Genomic DNA, 23,975 nt, shown 5'->3' on the forward strand with positions numbered 1-23,975 from the left:
TTACTCCCTAGAGTGGTTTATTCTATTTCTGCCTTTAGTCAAAGAAGTGGTTTTAATGAGTAAAGCAGATACAAATGGTGTTTCTTTAGATCACTTTTCCCAAAAGGGCCCTCTAACTAATTTAATAAGAGGTTATAACATATATTCATTTTTCATAGGTATATGAAAATAGTAGAAGCTCTGCCAACCTATGGAGTCCATTATTATGCAGTAAAGGTAAATACTTTCATATGACGAAGCTTTCATCATGACTGTGTTATCATATGAGCATTAGTGAACAGCACTAACTTTCTAAAATCACATAAATCAATATGCATATTTATGTAAATTATCTCTAGGAATTTCAGCATTTAGAGTAAGATTGAATTTCTTAAAAAAAATAAAAGCCTGATTGTATCTTGTCATTGTCATAGCAAATTATAAAGCACATTATCTTTTTAAAATGCTAGCTATGTTCAAATGTGTTCCCAAAGCCTCTATTAGCCCTGAAATATTCAGATCATTCTCTTCTGGTACACCTATGTATTTACCTACTTTTGCTTATTTATGTCTTTTCAATTGGGCACCTTTCCAATACTACTAGATGTACATTTCATACCACCTTTGTATGAGAATCATTGGAGAATCATCCCATATCATTTAAGCAGCTTCATAAAATCCTCAAGTTTCTATAAGAATTGTAGTACCCATTTTCAGTTGGTATGTTTTATATTTGAGTAGTATTTTTAGATTTCATACACATGGAGAAATTGACTAAGAAAAACTTTGAGATGATAGAGAACAAAGCATATTGTTAATAAAAGAGTCTAGTTTGAAAGAGGTATAATTTTATACTTGGTCAATCTTGAGTGACTTTCCAAGTTCTGACAGTGTTTGCAATTCCAAAAGGTGGGGAATTGGATCATACATACCTGTATGATGAGGACACCTTTTACTAAAAATATGTACCAATTCCATTTTAATTTCTACTGATTCTTAGTTTGCATATGGGTATATGTTTAAGCCCAAGTTTTTTCTTTCCCTTTGTCAGTATACCCTTTCTTTGGCAAGACCTAAAAGATAAATTTATGAGTAAAAAAAAAAATTCCTCCTCTCCCCTTATATACCTCAAAGTCATTATTCAAGCATCTTGTCTTTGAATCATTTAACTCATCCGAAGAGTGCTTTAGTATTCCCATGTTCCTTGTTAAGTTTATAAACATTAGGATTTGGAACCACTTTTCTCATCTTGGTAATTCTTTGGAAACTTCCCTGACCTTTATAGCTAGTTACTAATCAAGAGAACAAAGAGCTTTTTTCTTTTTCTTTTTTTAAATGACTAACTGGCTTGGTACTCTGGATTAATTACTGGTTGAATTACTTATATTTTATATCTTCTTTCCAATTGTTTAATCCTAACAGTAATACGTCTTTCTTTTTGATGGTGTTAACAGTATTGGTGTGTTTTGATTTATAGATCTTATTTGAAGGAATTCTAAGAAAGTGTTCTAATAACAAGTCAGGATTTTAAATAGTGTTTTGTTTACCAAGACAAAATTATTTTGACTTGCTGATACTTGTTAAAGCAAGAAATTGGTAGATATTACTTCATCTCTAGAAGACTTAACAATTAGGTCTTGGTTCTCATGTTTTTCCATCTTCTAGGATAAACAAGGACTTCCTTGGTGGCTTGGAATCAGCTATAAAGGAATTGGCCAGTATGATTTGCAAGATAAGGTGAAACCTCGTAAAGTAAGTGTGAATCGTTTCAGACACGGGAACAATAAGCTGTTCTAGAGTTAGAAACGTCACTTTAAGAGGCAACAAGCAATCTTGGGTAAAGAATTTTTGATTTGTGAAGTCCTAGGTGTACAGAAGAGTCAAGTTAAATGTGAGATACTTTTTATAACTCATACCCCATTTATACAGCAATTCCATGTCTGATCATTTATTAGTAAAATTATGCACAAAGATTTAACTACAAGGATGTTGATCACAACATAGTTTATAAGTGTACACATCTAATTTCTATTTTAAGTTAGTATGAACATGATGATGTCATTTGTTTAATAAATTTTATCTATATATAAAAATATATACACACATCCACATACTTATGCATACATATACATCTTTACATTGAATGGATAAACAAATGGATGAACTGTAAAGATGTAAGCCAAAAATTTGAGTGCTGGTTACCTCTCAGGGGTATAGTTACAAATCATCTTCTTTCTACTGTTGCTGTTATCCTTGCTTATCTTTGTTTCACAATTTTCCACATTTAACATGTCTACTTTTGATAAAGGAATTATGTGCTGTTTAATAAAGGTACACTATCTGGTTTGGATTTTCCAGAGCTAATAAGTTACATTCTTGGCAATTTGATTGTGAGATTATTCCTCTTGACCAAGCCTAAGTGTACAATACTTCTTATTGCCTATGTAAGAATTGATGAGTTTGTGTAGATAACCATCGAGCTGCTCTGGCCTACTCAGTATTATAGGAACATAACTTACTCATGCTGGTAGGTTTTGCCACCCTCCCTGTCCTCTGCTGCCATGTCTGGGAATCACAGCTGTTGAAACAACAGCCTATAATAACAGACCGTGGTCCAGCGGCCTGTGCCATCACATCCCTACATCACAGCCTTAAATACCTCTTGGCACTTCCATCTGTCTCTGGCTTTAATGTGTACTAGAAAAACAGCCATGTTTTTCATAAAGTCAGGCCCTGTTCATAATACCACATGCTCTTCATCTTCTAAGTGTCCATTCAGCTTCAATTGGTGCTTACAATCTTCCTTTGAGTTTAGGCAATAAATAAGCTACCCTTTTCTCCTCGTTTTATGGTTGTGAAACTGGCACAGAAAACATGAAAGGGTGTCTGCCAGAGCAAACCACAGTCTCCTTTGAATGCCCATTCAGCTCTCCTGGATCAGACTGGCTGGGCACTGTGGCTTCCTATTGGGGACTCTCAATAGAAGTAAGACAGCATTCAACAGAGATCTGCCTGGTGACTGACAGTAAGCAAACCTGTGTGTAATTACACAGTTAGAACTTGATCTCTGTAATTTTGGCCCAGTGACCCAGATCAATTGAAATAAGGAATACCTAATTTCCAGGAGGAGTATAAGTAATTAGTGGTTGTGTTATGTTTTGGGTTCGAGTTTTTGTTTGTTTGTTTGTTTTGGTGGTGCCACAGGGCCTATGGGATCTCAGTTCCCTGACCAGGCATTGAACCCTAGTCGCAGCAGTGAAAGCCATGAACCCTAATCGCTAGGCCACTTAGGGAACTCCCCAACAAGGATGTATTTGAAAGTTTGTTTCTAAGATTAAATTTCTAATAATGATAAATAATGATAAATTTCTAATAAAGAAATGATAGGCATATCATTTTTTGAATATTTTTCAAAATCATTTTTCTGTGCAGTTATATATTTTGATGTTTTTAGAAAACGTTTTAAATAATCATTTTAAAAGAAACAAACAAAAAAAGCACCTACTATAGAAGCATGTCAGTTGGGGTAGCAAGTCCTTCAGTCTTCATCCCTCACCTGTTTATAAACATTGTCAAGAGGCCGATACTGATTCATACAGACTTTGTCAGTGTGTATACCAAGCAGCAGCAGCATCATACCAAGCTTTTACAGCGTGAAAGAAACCTTACTATATATACTATTTCTTTTCTTTTAAAAAAAAAATGTATTTATTTCTGTATTTTGACTGTGCTGGGGCTTAGTTGCAGCACATGGAATCTTCACTCATGGCATGTGAACTCTTAATTCCAGCATGTGGAATCTAGTTCCCTGACCAGGGATCAAACCCAGGTCCTCTGCATTGGGAGTGTGGAGTCTTAGGCGCTGAACCACCCGGGAAGTCCCTGTATGCTATTTCACACTATGTCATATTTCTCCAAGCCACTTATAAAACCGATCTCTTTTCACTCTTTTTAAAGCTGCCTAGTTCTCTATGGTGTCGAAATACTTTATTTAACCAGTTCTCTCATGATGGACGTGTGGGTTGTTTCCACTGCTAGGAGGATGGATTTGGAGCATAATGAGTTTCTTATTGAAACTAGCCCCTAGTTTTATCTATTGTGTAGGATCAAATGACTGTCTATCATGTTTTCTTATGGCAGACCTCATCTCGGTTGACTTTTTTTTTTTGTAATTTATTTCTTCCCTGAATTTTACGTTAATAACATTTCTTTAAAATTGTTTGTTCTGAATTTGCATGCAAAATATAACTTAAATTGACTCACAAATAATTTCTTAGCTAATGTGCCTTGAGAAAATTGAGATTCTCACAGACTCTAAATGGATCTACTAAAAACAACCAGGCTTTCTTCCAAAATAATGGTGAATCAGAATCTGCATGGTAAATATTGCTGTTAATTTCCTTTCAGTTGCTCATGACTCACAGGCCTTTCTTCACAGTCACAGTTTCATAGAAATTGGTAAATATTGTTTGACACTGATCATAATCAGGTATGCTTGTTCATTTTAGAGTCTAGACAAGGATCAGAAGCCACTTCCTTCTAGAGTTTTCCTATTTCATTTTTATGATATGCCACTCAGTTTGAAAGGGACCATAAACAGATCATCTGTTGTCATCATTGTCTTGCTTTCTCATTCTTGGTTATTTTTGGAGGTATCCACTCTCTATCATAGTTCACCTTCTCCTGGCTTCTTCTGTTAAGCCTGACAAGGGATTCTGCTTCCGTATCTTTATTTTACCCTGTCCAGACAACTTAAGGGTTTTGTTGGCGGGTGGAGTTTTTCAAGTCCCTGTCCTGGCTCAGTTGGCACAAATAAGGGAGTGCATAATTTAAAAGGATGTGAACACTAATATATAAAAGGAAGACATGCTTCAGCTGTTTTCATGGGCCGATGCTCCAGCAAGTTACCAATGGCTGGGCAGAAAAGAAGGTCAGATTGGCAAATCGGAATGAAACAAAAGCCGGAGTGGGAGGCTGGGTAGATACTCAGCCTCTTGAACCACATGCCTGCTGTATTATAATTACATGGCTTAAAAACAGACCAGAAGGAGGAAGGTTTGCCAATAATATGTCAAAAGGCTATTTTGAAAAATGGTTGGTCTGAGTCCCACAGGCTGAACCCTTCTGTCCTTTCCACGTGTCTATCAGTTATAGCCTCTGAATGTTGGGGACTGTATTTGTTTTACCTCCCAGAATACCCGGCAAAAGCATCTGAGTAGTATAATGATACAGGCCAAGGGTTTGGGAAGAAATCCAAAGCCTGTCTCTGATGTCTGTTTGCTGTGTGACCTTGGGCAAGTTGCTTAACCTATTTTTAAACTCAGTTTCCTGATCTGCACAATGGTGATGCCACCAACTACATAGGGTGGTTGTAAAAGTTAATTGAGATTATATTTAGCATTATGCCTGATTTGCAATCATTACTCCATACCTGGTAATTACTCATTGATGGTGAGGGAGAGAGGCAATAAAGAAGGGTATGAGAAATATTCTTGGATTCCTATTTGATTAAGGAAGGCTCCAACATTACTATAGACCTAGAGCCTTAGTGTACTAACTGAGAGTACACGCTCATATTTTCTATTTTCAGAGACTGGTAAGCATTCTGCCTCTGTCAGTTCATTCACCACAGTGCCCTAAGGTATGATGCAGATTAAAGAGAAAAGTTTTAAATTCAGAGTTATAATCCACAAAGATTTGAGGTATTAAAAATTCAGATCATAAGCAGTTTTTCTTTTAAATCTGCCCTTTCAACATGAAATGTGTCTTTGCAAATTCTTTGGGAATATGAAACATACCAGAACTCAGCTTCAAATTGTAGGACATTCACACTTAAAAACGATGAAACTTTATTAAAAAAAAAAAAGGCAAACACATTCCTTCTGGGTTTTTATTGTTCACTCAGTATTTCAAGTCTTCACAAAGTAGACAGTGGGTCAGTGTCTGAGTAAAGTGTCAGTATCTGTCGTGGCTGATTTGTACCCCTACAGCAAGTTATTTCACTGGGGAAAGCCAGAACCTGTCAGAGGTGGGAGGAATAAAAATGACATGCTAGTCAAGGTGTTACAGTAGACCAGAGTAGGATAAAATGCTTTTCAAGATTAATATCTTGCTGCATTATAACACTCTAAGAGAGTCTTAAGATATACTTCATTACCCCAGGACATTTCAGGGTGGGGAAGAGGCCTTTAAACATCAGTTAACTAAACTTTTTTTTTTTAATTATTGGATTTTCCAGTTGCCTAGAGCCAGACAAATTAAGTAACCAGCACAAAAATCTTCCTCTTGCCTTGTCATGAAAGTACAATGTTCATTTTATTTAAACTCAGTGACTTGCATGTTTTTCTAAGCATGGCCATCTTGTGTGTGTGTGTGTGTTTAGTTGGAGGATAATTACTTTACAGTGTCGTTGGTTTCTGTCATAGAACGACATGAGTCAGCCATAAGCGTACTTACATCCGCTCCCTCTTGAGCCTCCCTCCTTGTCCCCCCACCCCACCCCCAGATCATCACAGAGCACAGGCTGAGCTCCCTGTACTACCCAGCAGCTTCCCACTAGCTGTGAGCACAGCCAACTTGATGATTTCTAAGTCCTGCTTGCTTCCTCCCCCCGCCCCCATCACCATGGACCTCGATTCGAATGCTAGTTCTAATGCTGCTGAAATGCTAGAGGAGGTTAACAGTAGGAGAGAGAAGATAACGTGTGCTGCCCACTTATACTTTCTACATCAATACAAAATGAATTGTGGTGTGCAGGGAGAAAAGCGAATTGCAGAACCCAAAGACCGGTCCATCCTGTTTGTAAAGTCTATAATTAAGCTCCAGCCACACCAATAATCAATGTGATTGTTAAAACCTTCCACAGAGTCAGTGGGAGGAGAACCAAAGCCCTATAGTGTGGATTTGAAATAGAAACCAGTCCTGCACTCTGCTTACCCGCTGGCTGACCTGCAGCTATCTCTTAGCCTTTTGGGTCTCTATTTTCTCAACTATCAAAATCAAAGAATTCTGTGTCTCTACCTCACAGCTCCTTATGTGGACCCGATGAGTTAGTGAACTCTTTCATTGACTACTTATTTTTCTTTGCTTTTTAAAAATTTTTATTGAAGTATAGCTGATTTACAATGTTGTGTTACATTCAGATGGATGGCAAAGTGATTCATACAATCATGAATACATACATATACATCTATTTTTTTCAGATTTTTTTCTCTTATAGATTATTATAAAATATTGAGTATAGTTCCCTGTTCTATACAGTTGCTCATTGTTGGTTGTCTGTTTTATATATAGTAGTGTATATATGTCAATTCCAAACTCCTAATTTATCCCTCCCCTCCTCCTTTCCCATAGATATTGCACACACACACAAAAAACCTTACAGTCACTTATTTTTCCCTTCATACCATACTCTAATTTATAGAAACTTTACTGGGCAGCACAGGTATTTGTCTTTTCCTCCTATAATTAATCACTATGAGAATTTGAAGCAGATCTTCTAAGACAGGGAACTCAGAGAATTGGATGGGCATTGTTGAGTCTCCATTTCCATCTCATGACCAGTAGGCAGATGGAAAGAAGCCAAGGCAAGCAGCCTTGTTCATAAAAATCACCAGGTCTAACTGCAAGAGTCTGGAAGTGTATCCTCTAGATGGGTGACCATGGACAAAGCCATCACTCAAGGTGTTTTGTTATGAAAAGAAAGGAGGAAAAATAGATCCTGGGGGTGACAAGTAGTTTCTGTCCTTCTGTGTTTGTTCCCTTTGAAGTCTTTCAGGGGGGATGGTTAATGAGAAACAAACAAGTTAGCAGAGCATGAAGGTAAAGATTTTGAATAGTCTCTGATGGGAACAAAGGAGACGGAGGGATGAAAATGGGGACAGGTGGGGATGTTTCCTGTGTTCAGGGAAGGCTTCTCTGAGAAAGGTAACATATGAGCTGAGACCTGAAGGGTGAGAAGGAGCCAGGCTTAAAATAAAGAATGCGCTGGCATGTTCATGTCAGAGAACAGTGTATGCTGATGGGAGGCGGACGGGCATGTTATAAAATAAACTGAGAGACCCCTGCAGCTGGAGCTTAAAGAATGAGTTTGTTCCCTGTAGAAACTGAAGGTGATGGTTGAAAAAAAGAAAGTGACTGCTGATCAGGCAAAACCATTAGATTTCTTTATTTCATCTGTTACTCTGTGTTGATAGGCACTTACCCAATGGCTGAATTGTTGGCATATATAGAAAAATGAAAGACAGATCTCTAATAGGACTGACCAGTCCAAATGCAGAAAAACCAGTTAGTATGTAAAGCATGGTAAAGTTTTTCTCTTTCACGAGGCATAAACAGTATTCTTCATTCTGTACTTATAACTAAAGATCAGTTTGGCTTCAATTCATTCATCCTTCTGGAACAAAATTCTAGCAATATACTCTGTTTGATATTTTTCCAAAAAATTTTCTTAAACCTTTTCTGTTTGCAAGGGCTCTGAACGTGTGCTTTATATTCTTTATGTCATTTAAGGAAAAACCCACATCTTAGTCATCAAGGCCCTGACAATCTACCCGAAAAGACAAAATCATGATTTTTATTGAAAATATTTAATAAACAATGGTGGTGGTTTGGCCGCTAAAGTTGTGTACGACTCTTTGTGACCCGATGGACTGTAGCCCACCAGGCTCCTCTCTCCATGCAATTTCCCAGGCAAGAGTACTGGAGTAGGTTGCCATTTACTTCTCCAGGGGATCTTCCCCTCCCAGGGATTGAACCTGGGTCTCCTGCATTGCATGCAGATTCTTCACCAACTGAGCCACCAGGGAAGCCTAGGTACCAATTTGTGAGAAGGGATGCCAGCTGTCAGCATCCAGAAAAGCCATGCAGGTATCTCTGAATGACAGGTCAGCACTGGCTATACCAGATACATGCAGCGAACACTCTAGGTACTAACAGGTGTCATGAGATCAGCCCTGGGAGATTAGAGATTTGGCCACAGAAGGAATTTATATGAGATGACATTCTCCTGATCAGATTTTATGTTATGCATTTTCTGATACCCAGGACATCTTCACCTAAACATTTCAAAAAATACTCAGAATGTTTTGTTCCTTGCGTTTAAGACCTTATGTTTTATGTGTGCAAGGTTATAACATCACATCTGATAAAGTAATTTTCACTACCTGAGTATGCACCATTGGGTTGTTGTTGTTCAGTCACTAAGTCGCATCCAACTCTTTGCAACCCCATGAACTTCAGCACGCCAGTCTTCTCTGTCCTCCAGTATCTCCTGAAGTTTGCTCAAACTCATGTTCATTGACTCAGTGATGCCATCCAACCATCTCATCCTCTGTCACCTCCTTCTCCTCCTGCCTTCAATCTTTCCCAACATCAGAGTCTTTTCCAGTAAGCCAGCTCTTTGCATCAGGTGGCCAAAGTATTGGAGCTTCAGCTTCATCATCAATCCTTCTCTTGAATATTCAGTGTTAATTTCCTTTAGAATGGACTGGTTTGATCTCCTTGCAGTCCAGGGGGACTCTTAAGAGTCTTCTCCAGCACCCAATTTGAGAGCATCAATTCTTTGGCACTCAGCCTTCTTTGAAGTCCAACTCTCACATCTGTGCATGACTACTGGGAAAACTGTGTCTTTGACTATATGAGCCTTTGTCAGCAAAGTGATATTTTATGGAATTTTAGTTCAGCACACCAGACACTGAGAGCATGACCTCTTATTTTCTTATCAGTTGCTTTAAGTTCCTCTAGGAGGTAACATTTGCATTTAGAAAACAATCCGGACAGCTATTTATTTCTAAAGGCATTACCTAATTGAGAAAGAGAGAACTCCAAAAATCATTATTTTATTGCAAAACTTTTATCATCTTCTTCAACACACACCACCTACCAAAGTGAAAGTGAAAGTGAAGTCGCTCAGTCGTGTTCGCCTCTTTGCGACCCCATGGACTGTAGCCTACCAGGCTCCTCCCTCCATAGGATTCTCCAGGCAAGAGTACTGGTGTGGGTTGCCATTTCCTTCTCCAGGGGATCTTCCTGACCCAGGGATTGAACCCAGGTCTCCCGCATTCCAGGCAGACGCTTTAACCTCTGAGCCACCAGGGAAGCCCACCAAAGCATAGTTATATTACTAACAGTGATGAGTCAGCTTTTCTCAGTCTCTGAACTATCGATGTTGGGGGCCAGATCATTCTGTCCTGCACATGATCTGATATTCAGCAGTATTCCTGGCCTCTAACCACAAGATGCTAGAAACAGCCTCCCCTCCAGTGTGAGAACCGAAAGTATCTCCAGACATGGCCAGATGTTCTGGCAGTTGTGGGTGAGGGTGGGAAGTGAAGCAAAATCATCATTGGTTGAATAAGTAAGTAAAATATGAGAGACTCAGAGTCCTTTTCCTACAAATGGCTACTGTAATTGCTGCTCTTTTTTCCTGTGAGGTAGAACTGGGAATTACTCCTTTTTCCTCCCTTTTTTGGTAACATAACAAATCTCCATAGAGTATTCTTCTCAGATGAGAAAGGCGGGACGCTGGGGACTTTGGAGCCATCCTTGTGCTTGAGTGTGAATCTCAGATCTGCACCTATTTTGCTTTATGACCTTGCTCTGTCTACTTAAGTCTCTCTGAGCCCCAGTCTTCTCTTCTGTGAAATGGAGCTAAATGCAGTACCTCCCTATAAGGTTGTTGGGAACACTCACTCTCAGTCACATAAATATTTCATTGGTCAAAGTGGCTGGCTGAACAGAAGGTAGGTCAATCTGGCTTTCTCAAAGCTCATTATCCTACAAAATTCTAATTTTCTGGTACTCCAGAAGGCAAACAACACTGTCTTCCAGCCGCACAAGAGACAACTCTATACATGGACATTACCAGATGGTCAATACTGAAATCAGATTGATTGTTTTCTTTGCAGCTGAAGATGAAAAAAATCTCTATACAGTCAGCAAAAATAAGGCCTGGAGCTTACTGTGGCTCAGATCCTGAACTCCTTATTGCAAAATTCAGGCTTAAATTAAAGAAAGTAGGGGAAACCACTAGACGGTTCAGGTATGACCTAAATCAAATCTCTTATGATTATACACTAGAGGTGACAAATAGATTCAAGGGATTAGATATGGTAGACAGGGTTCCTGAAGAACTATGGACAGAGGTTTGTAATATTGTACAGGAGGAGGTGACCAAAACCATCCCAAAGAAAAATGCATGAAGGCAAAGTGGTTGTCTGAGGAGGACTTAAAAATAGCTGAAAAAAGAAGAGAAGCAACAGGCAAAGGAGAAAAGGAACAGTACATCCAACTGAATGCAGAGTTCCAGAGGTTAGCAAGGAGCGATAAGAAAGCCTTCTTAAATGAACAATGCAGAGAAGTAGAGGAAAATAATACAATGGGAAAGACTAGGGCTCTCTTCAGGAAAATTGGAGATACAAAGGGAATATTTCATGCAAAGATGGGCACAATAAAGGACATAAATAGCAAGGACCTAACAGAAGCAGAGGAGATTAAGAAGAAGTGGCAAGAATACACAGAAGAACTATACAAAAAAGGTCTTAATGACCTGGATAACCATGATGGTGTGGTCACTTCCCTAGAGCCAGACATCCTGGAGTGTGAAGTCAAGTGGGCCTTAGAAAGCATTACTATGAACAAAGCTAGTGGAGGTGATGGAATTCCAGCTGAGCTATTTCAAATCCTAAAAGATGATGCTGTGAAAGTGCTGCACTCAATATGTCAGCAAATTTGGAAAACTCAGCAGTGGCCACAGGACTGGAAAAGAACAGCTTTCATTCTAATCCCAAAGAAAGGCAATGCAAAAGAATGTTCAAACTATCCTATAATTATATTCATCTCACATGCTAGTAAGGTAATGCTCAAAATCCTTCAAATGACGTTTTAGCAGTATGTGAATCAAGAACTTCCAGGTGTACAAGCTGGATTTAGAAAAGGCAGAGGAACCAGAGATCAAATTGCCAACATCCTTTGAATCATAGAGGAAGCAAGGGAATTCCAGGAAAAAATTTGGTTCTTCTTCATTGACTACACTACAGTCTTTGACTGTGTGGATCACAACAAACTGGAAAATTCTGAACGCGATGGGAATACCAGAGCACCTTACTTGTCTCCTGAGAAACCTTGTCTCCTGTTATGGGTCAAGAAGCAACAGTTAGAACCAGATATGGAACAACAGGCTGGTTCAAAATGGGAACGGAGTACAATGAGGCTGTCTGTTGTTACTCTGCTTAGTTAACTTATATGCAGAGTCCACCATGTGAAATGCCGGGCTGGATGAATCACAAGCTGGAATAAGATTGGTGGGAGAAATATCAACAACATCAGATATGCAGAGGATACTATTTCTGCTTGCTAATGGCAGAAAGCGAAGAGGAACTAAAGAGCCTCTTGGTGAAGGTGATAGAGGAGAGTGAAAAGGCTGGTTTAAAATTCAGCATTCAAAAAACTAAAACCATGGCATCCATTCCCATCACTTCATGGCAAATAGATGGGGAAAAAGTGGAAACACTGATTTCCATTTTCACTTCCAGTGAAAAAAACACATATTTTATTTTCCTGGGCTCCAAAATCGCTGTGGATGGTGTCTGCAGCCACAAAATTAAAAGACACTTGCTTCTTGGAAAAAAAGTTATGACAAACTTAGACAGTATATTAAAAAGCAGAGATATCACTTTGCCAGCAAAGGTCCATATAGTCAAAGCTAAGCTATGGTCTTTCCAGTAGTCCTGTACGAATGTGAGAGCTGGACCATAAAGAAGGCTGAGCACCGAAAAATTGATGCTTTTGAACTGTGGTACTGGAGAAGATGCTTGAGAGTCCCTTGGACTGCAAGGAGATCAAGCCAGTCAATCCTAAAGGAAATCAACTCTAAATATTCATTGGTAAGACTGATGCTGAAGCTCCAAAAGTTTGGCCACCTGATGCAAAGAGCCAGCTCATTGGAAAAGACCCCGATTTGGGGAAAGATTGAAGGCAGGAGGAGAAGGGGGTGACAAAGAGTGAGATAGTTGGATGACATCACTGACTCAATGGACATGAGTCTGAGCAAACTCCAGAAGATAGTGAAGGACAGGGAAACCTGGCTTGCTGCAGTCCATGGGATTGCAAAGAGCTAGACAGGAGTGAGCAACTAAACAACAGCAACAAGCTGGCTTGTGGGTACTAAGAGTATACACATCAAGCGTAACTTTTTTTACATGAAAAAAAGTAAGTAATACTATGATTTCTTTTGCTTCAAGTTATAGCAGGGGAATTACTCTGAGTCATTATTTGATGTACAGTCATACACCACGGCTGTGACTATCCCAAATTTAGTCATTTCCAGGTGAATCTGCAGTTAAATGATTAACCTGTGTTATAAGTGCTATTTAAAAAAAAAAAGTTTCTGATGACATCTTTCCTATCATTACCTAGTGGTAAAACTTTGGACCCCGTCAGCTTTCAGTCCATCAAGATTCACACAGACAGTTGAATCCATTCTGTCCAAGACTTTTCCGTGTCTTTCAGTACTCCAAAGGTCCCCCTTGCTGGTGCACACTTCTCGGCATTTTTTATGTGTTAGGGCATGTCCCTTCTTTTTCTGAGTGCTTCAGACCAGAGGGAGCTTGCTAGCTTGCTGCCATGAGTCTCCCTGTGGGCGTGCCCTTGACCTGTCCCCATGTCCCTCCTCTGTGACCTTGGCAATACAGAAACAGTGGACAGATTTCCTACCTAGAGGGTGTAGCAGGAAACGACCAATGAAATCAACAGAGATAGAGCAGTTTTTACAGAGGCTGACACTCATGGCTTTGGAAACCTGAGGGACACAGATGTGTCAACAGAATAACTCGACTGTTTCTCATCGGTGGAAAGACGGATGTGGGATCCAGACAGCTGTTTTTAGTTCTAGTTCTGCCATTAAGTGGGCTTCCCTGGTGGCTCAGATGGTAAAGAATCTGTCTGCAATGCAGGAGACCGGGTTCAATCTCTATATTGGGAAGATCCCCTAGAGAAGGAAATGGCAACCCACTCCAGTATTCTTCCCTGGGAAATCCCATGGATGGAGAAGCCTGGCAGGCTATAGTCCACAGGGTCACAAAGAGTCCCACAACTGCTATTAAGTGGCTCTTCTCCATTTTCAGAAAAGATGATAAAATAAGGGAATTGGACTGAGAATCCTTAATGGATACAACTGACTGTATCACTTACTGAATGTTGATTATGAGCCAGGCACTGTGCTAAGTGCTTTGTGAACATAATCTCAACTAAACCCTTCCAACAGTCCTCTGAGGCAGGCATTGTTGGTCCCATTTTACAGATGAGGAAACTGAAACTCAGGAAAGTTAATCAACTTGCCAAATAAAGCACATGTATTGAAATCAGCATGTATGCCAAGGCACTCTGATATGGTCCATTTGGTTCAGGTAAGCATCACAAGGGAGGGGACCTAGTCATTATTTTCTAACAAGGTGGACAAGATATATTTGTTAATTGAAGAAGAATGTGTAAAGGACAAGAGCTACTTAAGTATGTGACTTCTGGTTTCCTAAAAGTCCTTCTGCTTTTCCTTATAGTTTTTTTTTCTAAAGTTTGTGATCTCAGATATTTAGGAATCACTGTGATTGTAGGATAGGAAGGGGAAAAGTGATTTCTTCTAGTTCTTTGAGCCTATAATGGTGGGGTCTAACTAAATATGGATTATAGGTTTCAGCAAAATGCCTTAAATATTCAACCCATGCATCTCATTAAAGCGTAATTTTTGTTTAGTTGCTTGATTATTTCTGACTCGCTGCAACCCCATGGTCTGTAGCCCACCAGGCTCCTCTGTCCATGGGATTTCCCAGGCAAGAATACTGGAGTGGGTTGCCATTTCCTTCTCCAGGGGATCTTCCTGACCCAGGAATCAAACCTAAGTCTCCTGAATTGGCAGGCAGATTCTTTACCGCTGAGCCTCCAGGGAAGCCCCAAAGTGTAATAATGTGTGGCAATTATTCTAAAACAGTCAACTTCCTTTACATCTAAGGATAAAGGGAATAGATTCTGACTGTGATATTATATACACGTTCACTTTTAAAACGGGATTTGATTCAGCTTTGGTTTTCTGTGTCATTTATTACATCTTTGACACTTTGTTTTTGTAAGACAAGGTGATGTGTAACCTAAGGAAACATTCTTTTCCTATTGTAGTTTTTTTAAATTATCTCTTTGCTACTATCACTGTTCTCATTGCTCCTCTTTGACTTTTTCAGTTGTATCTCTATTTATTTTGTAATCTCAAAGTTAATCATAGCTATTATTTCATCTCTTGCTATCTTTTTCCTTGTTTTGGTGCTAAAGGGCACAACTAATCATTCTATATGAGCATAGAATATGCTCTTCAAAACTCACCCACCAGGCTCCTCTGTCTATGGAATTTTCCAGGCAAGATTACTGGAATGGGTTTCCATTTCTTCAGGGGATCTTCCCAACCCAGGACTCAAACCCACATCTCTTTCATCTCCTTTATTGGCAGGTGGATTCTTTACCACTGCACCACCTGGGAAGCCCAGAAAGAAGTCTGGAAGACCTAATGTATAGTTTTATTGTCACCATACAAGGATTTCCTTTCGTCACTAACACCATGAATTCTAAACAAAACACAATTTCAAATTCAACCCTATTAGTGAGTGCCACATAAACAACAATAAATACCAATTAATGATTGTCATTAGGCTGGTTTAACGATCACTTTAGGAAACAGTCCAGTTTCATGCTCTTAACTCTGTGTGGCAAAGCAAATACAATTCTTCTCCCACCCCCACCCCCCTGCAAATTTCCAAAAGTGGGAATTTTGTTTTGGCAAAAAAAAAAACAAAACTATTTTAATATGAAATTACAAATTTTCTCTATACATATACATGCATAAAATATATATAGTGGTGGTGGTGGTTTAGTCACTAAATCGTGTTCAACTCTTACGACCCCATGGATTGGAGCCCGCCAGGCTCCTCTTCACAGGATTCTCCAGGCAAGAATACTGGAGTGGGTTGCCATTTCCTTCTCCAGGGGATCATCCTGACCCAGCAATTGAACCTAGGTCTGCCTGCATGGCAGGCAGATTTCTTTTCCAACTGAGCTATGAGGGAAGATTCAATATATATAGTAGCCTTGTTCTATCCTGTAAGACATCATACCCTATAATAGTGCTTCTCTGTACAGGGTCCAGTAAAGCATACTTAGCTCGTTTGTGCCTTCCTTTGAACCTTGATCTTTTTCCTTAAATGGTTTCTTGCAATTCTTCTTCATCTTTCAGGTGATTGATTTAGAGTTGTTTAGTCACTCAGTCGTGTCTGACTGTTTGCAGCCCCATGGGCTGTAGCCCACCAGGCTTCTCCGTTCATGGAATTTTCCAGACAAGATTACTGGAGTGTTTTATTAACATGTCAGGCCATTTCTCTCTCTCTCTCTTTTTTTTCCTGCACTGTGCAGCTTGACTTGCAGGGATCTTAGTTCCCCCATCAGGGATTGAACCCCAGGCCACAGCAATAAAAGCACCAAACCCTAACCACTAGACCACCAAGAGAAGCTTCCCTTATGACTCAGAGGTAAAGAATCTGCCTGCAATGCAGAAGACTTGGGTTTGACCCCTGGGTCGGGAAGATCCCCTGGAGAACAGAATGGCAACCCACTCCAGTATTCTTGCCTGGGAAATTTCATGGACAGAGGAGCCTGGTGGGCTACAGTCCATGGGGTCACAGAGAGTCAGACATGACTGAGTGTGCATACACTGGAGGCCACCAGGGAATTCCCCATCAGGCCATTTCTCTTAAATAGAGACCCCAGCAAGTCAGGTCAGCCTGGCGGATATCTTTCTGACATTCCCCTTATCCTTCCACTGGCCTAGAATCTTGAGTGATTTTGACCAAAGAGAGACCCTGTATTTACCCTATAAGGAAAACACTGGCCTAAAGGACAGGAATGCAGATTGAGTAATTGACTGCTCGTGCCAGGTGCGTTCCTAGGCGTGTTGAATGAGTAAAGGAATCCACTTCACCTCAGCTCCACTGCCATTTTCCGAGCCTCATCCCGGCTCTCTGAGATCTAGAACTCCAAGATAGTTTAAAAGACGATAGAAGAATGATTTCAGAAATTTGACAAGCTAGCTTATTTCCAGCTGCCAGCTAGATCAAGTGCCACTACAGTTAAAAGTGTTTTCCTTGCTACTTCAAACAGTGATAAGAATCACACAGGTAATACATGTCTAAATTAGACGATTCCCAATGGTTACGAAGTGGCAATCTCACTCTTGTATGAAACAGACCCACCTTTGTTCATTTTATACAAACTTCTATAATTTTTAGAAATTTAAAAAAAAAAAAAGGAATACCAAGAATGTGACAACACCTGCATAACCACTTAAACTGATGAGAACAAATATTTTGTTATATTGACTTCATCTTATTTTTATTAATAAAATAAACATGACTGGTAATGTTGAAGTTTGTGGTGCCATGAACCCCTCGTACATTCTGCTGTCCTGAACCGCTGTCATGAATGAAGTTTGTGCCATTCCTGTTCACTTTTATACTATTACAGGCACATATATGAAATCACATTTTGCAAAAACTCCAGGGATCAGACTCACACAGTGAAAGCGCCAGGTCCTAACTACTGGGCCGCCAGGGAATTCCCCCTACCCCGCTCCCCCATCACAACAACTTTTTAAGATTTAAGTTGGGGAAATGGCTTTGCCTTTCAGACTTAAAAATGTAGTCTCATTCCCATAACTTCAATTGCAAACCCAGTTGCCATCTCATTTTTTCAAATTCTTTAAAATTAGCTGAAACCTTTCACCTTTTAAGTAGGGTTTTTGCTGCAGGGGGCTGTCTGTTCTCAACGCTGGGATGTGCCGAATGGAGAGCCTTGTGTTTCACGTTTGTAAGTGATAAGAGGGGGAGGTGGCAGAGATCAGGTTTCAAGTCCAGCCCTAGTTTTTATGTGTGTGGGAATGGACGCAAAGGAAAACACAGCTGAGCTGCATTGTGGCTCTTCCTGTCGAACCTGTTCACTGCCAGGGTGAGTAAACCGGGAGCAACGTCTCCTTCGCCCAGCCTCCAGTGAAATTTGTGCCTGGATTCAAAGCAACTAACTTCCCAGGAAATACCATCTGAATCTCCCCCATACCCCGTGTGGAAAGTGTGTCTCTCTCACGGGGAAATCTGCCAGAGAGAACTTGGCTGTCCTCTCCCAGATGGAGGAAGGAATGGAACCGGGGTGGTGTCACTTGGAGGAATTGCTGATGTCAGTAGCGTGTCAGCCGTGGGAGGCTCGGTTTGTGAAACTGAGTTACACCTAAGTGTCTTAGGAAACTCTGTGCAGAACTCACCGGAGCTGCCCGGCTGGGACAGGAGGGAGCAGGGGAGGGAGAGAGCACCTCAGAGATTCCCTTCCCCCTGGTATCTCACTTTTGGAACCTTGGGATTAAAGACATGAAAGCCTGGAAACCACAGACATCTTAGGAAATCGGTATGTACCTTTAAGCTCCCACGAATTCCTCTTTCTACCTGGGCGAGGGTTGTAGTTAGACGCTAGGTGCTCAGACGACAAAGCGCTGTGTTCTCAGTGGGTGATGGTTTATTTCACTGTTTGAGGTGGGGGGTCCAGTTTGAACAGGTCTGTCTCCCAGCTGTATGTGCATGGGAACCATCGGCTTGTGCTGTTCCTTTTAGATAAGGTTGGTGAAAAGTCTTGGTTCCTGTACCCCAGGAAATGGTTTTGCTGGTGGTGCATTGCGGAGAAGTTATTTTCTTAATGATTAGAATGTTTTATGAAGAGTCTTTGAACGTAAGTTAAAAATCCAGCTAAAGTCTAATAATGGAATGAAATTGCTGTGTTAGTATTTCTCTGACCAACAAGACTGGGGTGGAGAAGAGGAATTCCCAACTATGAAGTCAAAGTTCAAAGGACAAGCTGGGTCTCAGGCTAATGTGAAGGGTTGGGAATGAACCCAGAAAATGCAGGAGGGCCCACTCAGTTCTGTGAATGAGCTGCTTTTTACAAGTTAAATTTTCAGATGCCCATTGCTAGTAAGTTGTATTTCTCCCACCCAACTGGCAGATAACACCTGGTGCGGCATTAGAGTATCAACAGTGGGAATATGTTGATGAATTCTCTTACAAAAACTGGAAGCTCTAGCTCAGAAACCAAGGTGGCAGCGTCAGCATTCACTCCCATCCCGCTGAGCCTCCAATTTCTAGCACTCAAGTTTCTGTGGCATTTAGGGGAACTCTTGTAGGTGGGGAAATTATCACTGAGAATCACCCTTGCTTGGGGTTCCGTTTTACTTTCACTTTGCATTCTTTTGAAATTTAATCTGTGGTTTTATTGAAACATCCCTTTGAATCTCTTTCCATTTAAATATGAAGTCAACATCTTTGATCAGAAGGCATGTGCTTACTGGAATCTACAATTTCCTTACTCACTCTTTTATTTAGTTGAGTCAAAGGAAAAATAGTATGTATGTTCCCCACAGTTGCTTGGTTTTATTGTTCAGGAAACAGTGATAAAGTGAAGATTACTGTCAAAAGAAGGAATAAAGTGGTTTCACGCTATAGTTGGTTTGTGAAAAGGCATATGCCTAATCTCAATCTTAATTCTTGATTTTTTTTTATTATTAAGCTGATTTCTAGACTTAGTAAAAGTTAACATTAATTAAAGCTGTGTTGCATTTTTGTTTTCTTCATTTCTTAGTTATTCCAATGGAAACAGCTGGAGAACTTATATTTCCGTGAGAAAAAGTTTGCTGTTGAAGTTCACGATCCACGGAGGTGAGAATAAAAGCCTTTTTTTCTGTATGGGTCCAGTGACTAGCCACATATGCTGCTATGAATATTCATGTGCACATGTTTTCATTTCTCTTGGGTGCATACCTGGGAGTAGAATTGCTTGATCAAATGGTAACTCTCTTTGACCTTCTGAGGAACTGTCAGACTGTTTTCCAAAGCAGCTACCCCCTTTTACATCCCTACCAAAATTCTGCATGGTTTCATTTTCTCCACATCCTCTAATATTTGTTATTTTTTCTGTGTGTGTGTGTGTGTGTGTGTGTGTGTAAATAGCCATCCTGATGGTGTGCAGTGATAACTCATACTGGTTTAGATTTGCTCACCGAGCATCTTTTCATGGACTCATTGGCCATTTGTTTACGTTTTTTAGAGAAATATTTATTCAGATCCTTTGCTCATTTTTAAGTTTGCTATTCTTGGTCGCTTAAAAAAGTTCCTAAATTATCAACATGAATTAAAGTCAAGATTGTAGGCTCTCCAAGTTCCTCAGAGGAATTCCTTATCAGCTCACAGTGGTTGCTTTTCAGATATAAGTTTATGGATATTTGGAGGTCAGAGAGATGGAGGAAACAGCTGTGGCAAAAAGATGACCTGGAGATACAAGGGAGATTCCTACAAGGAACACTGGTGCTCTTCTCCCCACAACCCTGCCCCCATCTTTGTTTCTCTTGCTCTGTCCTCCTCTGACCTTCTCTCTTTTCATCCAGTACATAAGCAGTAATCTGGGTCAGTTTTGGACATGCATATTATCAGACAATATTATTATGTTCATCCTCTGATAGTGCCAAAGCCAGACAATAGCTAGATCTGAGATGCTCTTTCCTTGGAGGAAGGTGCTGATCCCACAGGTCGTGATTGCTTGATCTTTAAAGTAACACATTTATTCTCACCTTTTTGTGATGGTCGCACATCACACATCTGTGGTCTTTAATTTGATGTTTTTAGTACAGCCTCCAATGTGGCTAATTCTCACCTGCTTTGAAATAATTTTTAATTTCTATTATTTCCTGTATCATGCTTCTGTGCAGAGTACAGAATGTTTATATTTATGTACATAAGCCTACTAGACTTAGGTTTTTCTAAAATATTATATGGTTGACATTAATAATCATTTTGTCTTAATTACTTTAAAAATTTTCATTTTGTATTATAGCATAATTATTTAAAAATGTTGTGTTAGTTTCATGCATACAGCAAAGTGATTGTTATACATATACATGTGTCTATTCTTTTTCTAATACTCTGTCCATTTTCTCATCTGCTTTTGAAGATGTGTGTTTGTATTGTTTAATATACTGCTTTTAGGAGGAGATATTACCCAAGTGTGATTGGCTTTCTCATAAAAAGGAGAAAATCAGAGGCTTGGTCCTTGAAGGCAAGGGTGTGGCAGAGGAAAAACAATTAAGGAGATACTTTGTTACATACAATGTTACCCACTGGGTACATTTGATGTTATGCTGCTGCTGCTGCTAAGTCACTTCAGTCCTGTTGGACTCTGTGCAACCCCATTGATGGCAGCCCTGTGCGACCCCATAGATGGCAGCCCACCAGGCTCCCCCGTCCCTGGGAGTCTCCAGGCAAGAACACTTGAGTGGGTTGCTATTTCCTTCTCAAATGCGTGAAAGTGAAGTCGCTCAGTCATTTCCGACTCTTAGTGACCCCATGGACTGCAGCCTACCAGGCTCCTCCATCCATGGGATTTTCCAGGCAAGAGTACTGGAGTGGGGTGCCATTGATGTTATGCTGGGCCAGAAACAAATCATGAGTGCTTTCCTTAATCTTTTAGGATTTCAGTATCCAGAAGAACCTTTGGGCAGAGTGGCCTCTTTGTGCAAACGTGGTATGCGAACTCCTCTCTCATCAAGTCCATCTGGGTAATGGCAATCAGTCAGCATCAGTTTTACTTGGACCGGAAGCAAAGCAAAGTAAGTAACTGAAAGTATTTCTACAAGGACAAAGTCCCATCCCTCATTTACTTTCTGTTCAGAAGATAAACTTTCTTAGAAAAGATGCAACCTCATGGGTTTTTGTTTCTTGAGTTTTGTGGGTTTTTTTTTTTTAACTTTACTACCAGTTGTTTTAATTTTTCTTACATTTAACAGATGGGCAACCTATAGCCTGCTCTGAAAGTTGTAAGATTCGCCAACTTTTAGGCATTGTGTGTGTCTATGCACTCATGACTTTTTTGTTAATGATTGAACTATACCATGAGGAAGAATCATGCATGATTAATAAAACATTTTAGTGACAAAGCTGAAGTCTAAATTTTTTTCTGAAAAATATCACTATAGTATATAAAAGTTCTGTATTGTCCTTTGTGTTGACATTTTTATTCCATATTAACTGAATCGTTTTATTAATTCAAAATAGGTGTGACTGAATGAATTCCCTTTCCATGTTGTGTTAGGCAAAAATCCCTTCAGCCAGGAGTTTAGACGATATCGCAATGGACTTGACGGAGACAGGAGCACCAAGGGTCTCCAAACTGGTGACACTTGAGGCGAAAAGCCAGTTCATTATGGCAAGCAACGGCAGTTTAATTTCCTCAGGTAATATTTTTGAATTAGAGAGTGTGTGAGCCATCTATATCTTAATGTACTTTTATTTTTTTTTGGTTGTAAACCACTTTTAAATGTATCTTTTAACCCTTTATTTCCGGAATAAGTAAGCATATGAGAGAACCTATAGTATACAGCAGTTTTGAATAAAATTTTGAAATTAATTTTTAAAAGAATATGAAGCAAGTTAAGTTATAAAGTTCAGGTTGTATAATTAACACTAGATGCTGAGACAGTGAGTGCCTTGGCGTAGCTTGCAAGAACATTTTCTCCCCATCAGGTCCAGAAGCTTTTTCTTTCTCCATTGTGTACTTTTTGATACAGGCAGTCATCTAATTTTCCATTTAACATAAAATCAACCATGATTACAACCCTTGAACTCCATCTCACCCCCAAAGTGATTTTTGCTCCTAAACCCTTACTCTGCAGACATTTATATGAGAGTATCACTAAGTATACATAATTCACTAAAAATATTCTCATCTAAATCCCATTGTCAGCTTGTGAATCTGAAACACAGAATATCCCCTTGCCTTGCTTACTTTCCAAAAGAACATTCCAAACAACTATCTCCAGGAACATCTTACCTTCTCTCCTGCTCAGAAAAATGAAATTTTTCATTGAGTGTGTCTGAAACATTAAACATTTTATCATTGCTTCCCAAATGACTGAACCGAAATACAAAAGGCATATATTATTACCAGGTTCTGTTAGATGCCCAGAAGCATGAGAAAATGTTCTCCAGTTTCCTTTTATTATGTTCAGAAACAAGGAGAAAAGAAAGAAACTATTATTAAATAGCAGGTTTGGCTTAAAAATCCTTTGTCCTCTGAAAAGGAAGGAAACATGCCTGTATAAACCTTCCCTGCCCTCCCTCCCCACCCCCCATACCTCCAGGTTCTCAAGACTCAGAAGTCAGTGAGGAGCAAAAGAGAGAGAAGATCCTTGAACTCAAGAAGAAGGAAAAACTGTTGCAAGAAAAGCTCCTGAAGAAAGTTGAAGAGCTTAAGAAGATCTGTTTGCGGGAGGCTGTGAGTGTCTTCTGCTTTGGGGAACATTTCAAATTGTGTTTGACAGTTCCAGCCAGGGTCAGTAATCTCCCTCTCGGTTCTGTCCTGTTTTATAGGAGCTCACAGGCAAAATGCCCAAGGAGTATCCTCTGAATGTAGGTGAGAAACCTCCTCAGGTCAGAAGGCGTATAGGTACCGCGTTCAAATTAGATGACAACTTGCTGCCAAGTGAAGAGGTATGGGCACCCACCCGTTCTGAGCACTTCTGTCAACAGTGAGGCAGAAAAGCTGTCAGTTGAATGTAGCTGACTTATTCCTTTAGTTTTTGAGTTACTGCTGTACATGTTTATCTCACCAGCTAAAGGTGATCATGGAGACCAAGTTGAATTCCTTCCTTCATGCACAGTTTAAAGTTGAGTTCTCATGACTTTACTCCTCCAAACAGAGTATTAAATGAACTCTTAAGTATTTCTAAATTGAGAAACATTATTTTAAGAATTAATAATTCGGCACTAGAGTCTCCCACTTAAAACCAAGTAGCCCTTGGCAAATCATTGATCTCTCTGAAGTCTCAATTCTCTGGTTTTCTCATCAATAAAACGGAGGTAATGATTGTTCTTCCA

General features: G+C 39.8%; 1 protein-coding gene across 10 annotated transcripts in view; it reads left to right on the forward strand.

The window, feature by feature from the left end:
* FRMD4B (FERM domain containing 4B) overlaps positions 1-23,975 on the forward strand; it is a 352,925-nt gene that overhangs the window by 308,173 nt on the left and 20,777 nt on the right. For all 10 annotated transcript variants that reach the window (XM_044933559.2, XM_044933558.2, XM_044933560.2 and 7 more), the window contains 7 exons: positions 159-216; positions 1,645-1,731; positions 19,690-19,766; positions 21,571-21,709; positions 22,192-22,333; positions 23,240-23,373; positions 23,469-23,588. In XM_044933559.2, coding sequence (XP_044789494.1) covers positions 159-216; positions 1,645-1,731; positions 19,690-19,766; positions 21,571-21,709; positions 22,192-22,333; positions 23,240-23,373; positions 23,469-23,588 — 757 coding nt within the window. The remainder of the gene's footprint in view (positions 1-158; positions 217-1,644; positions 1,732-19,689; positions 19,767-21,570; positions 21,710-22,191; positions 22,334-23,239; positions 23,374-23,468; positions 23,589-23,975) is intronic.

The sequence above is a fragment of the Bubalus bubalis genome, chromosome 21 (assembly GCF_019923935.1).
Source record: "Bubalus bubalis isolate 160015118507 breed Murrah chromosome 21, NDDB_SH_1, whole genome shotgun sequence".
Taxonomy (NCBI): Eukaryota; Metazoa; Chordata; class Mammalia; order Artiodactyla; family Bovidae; genus Bubalus; species Bubalus bubalis.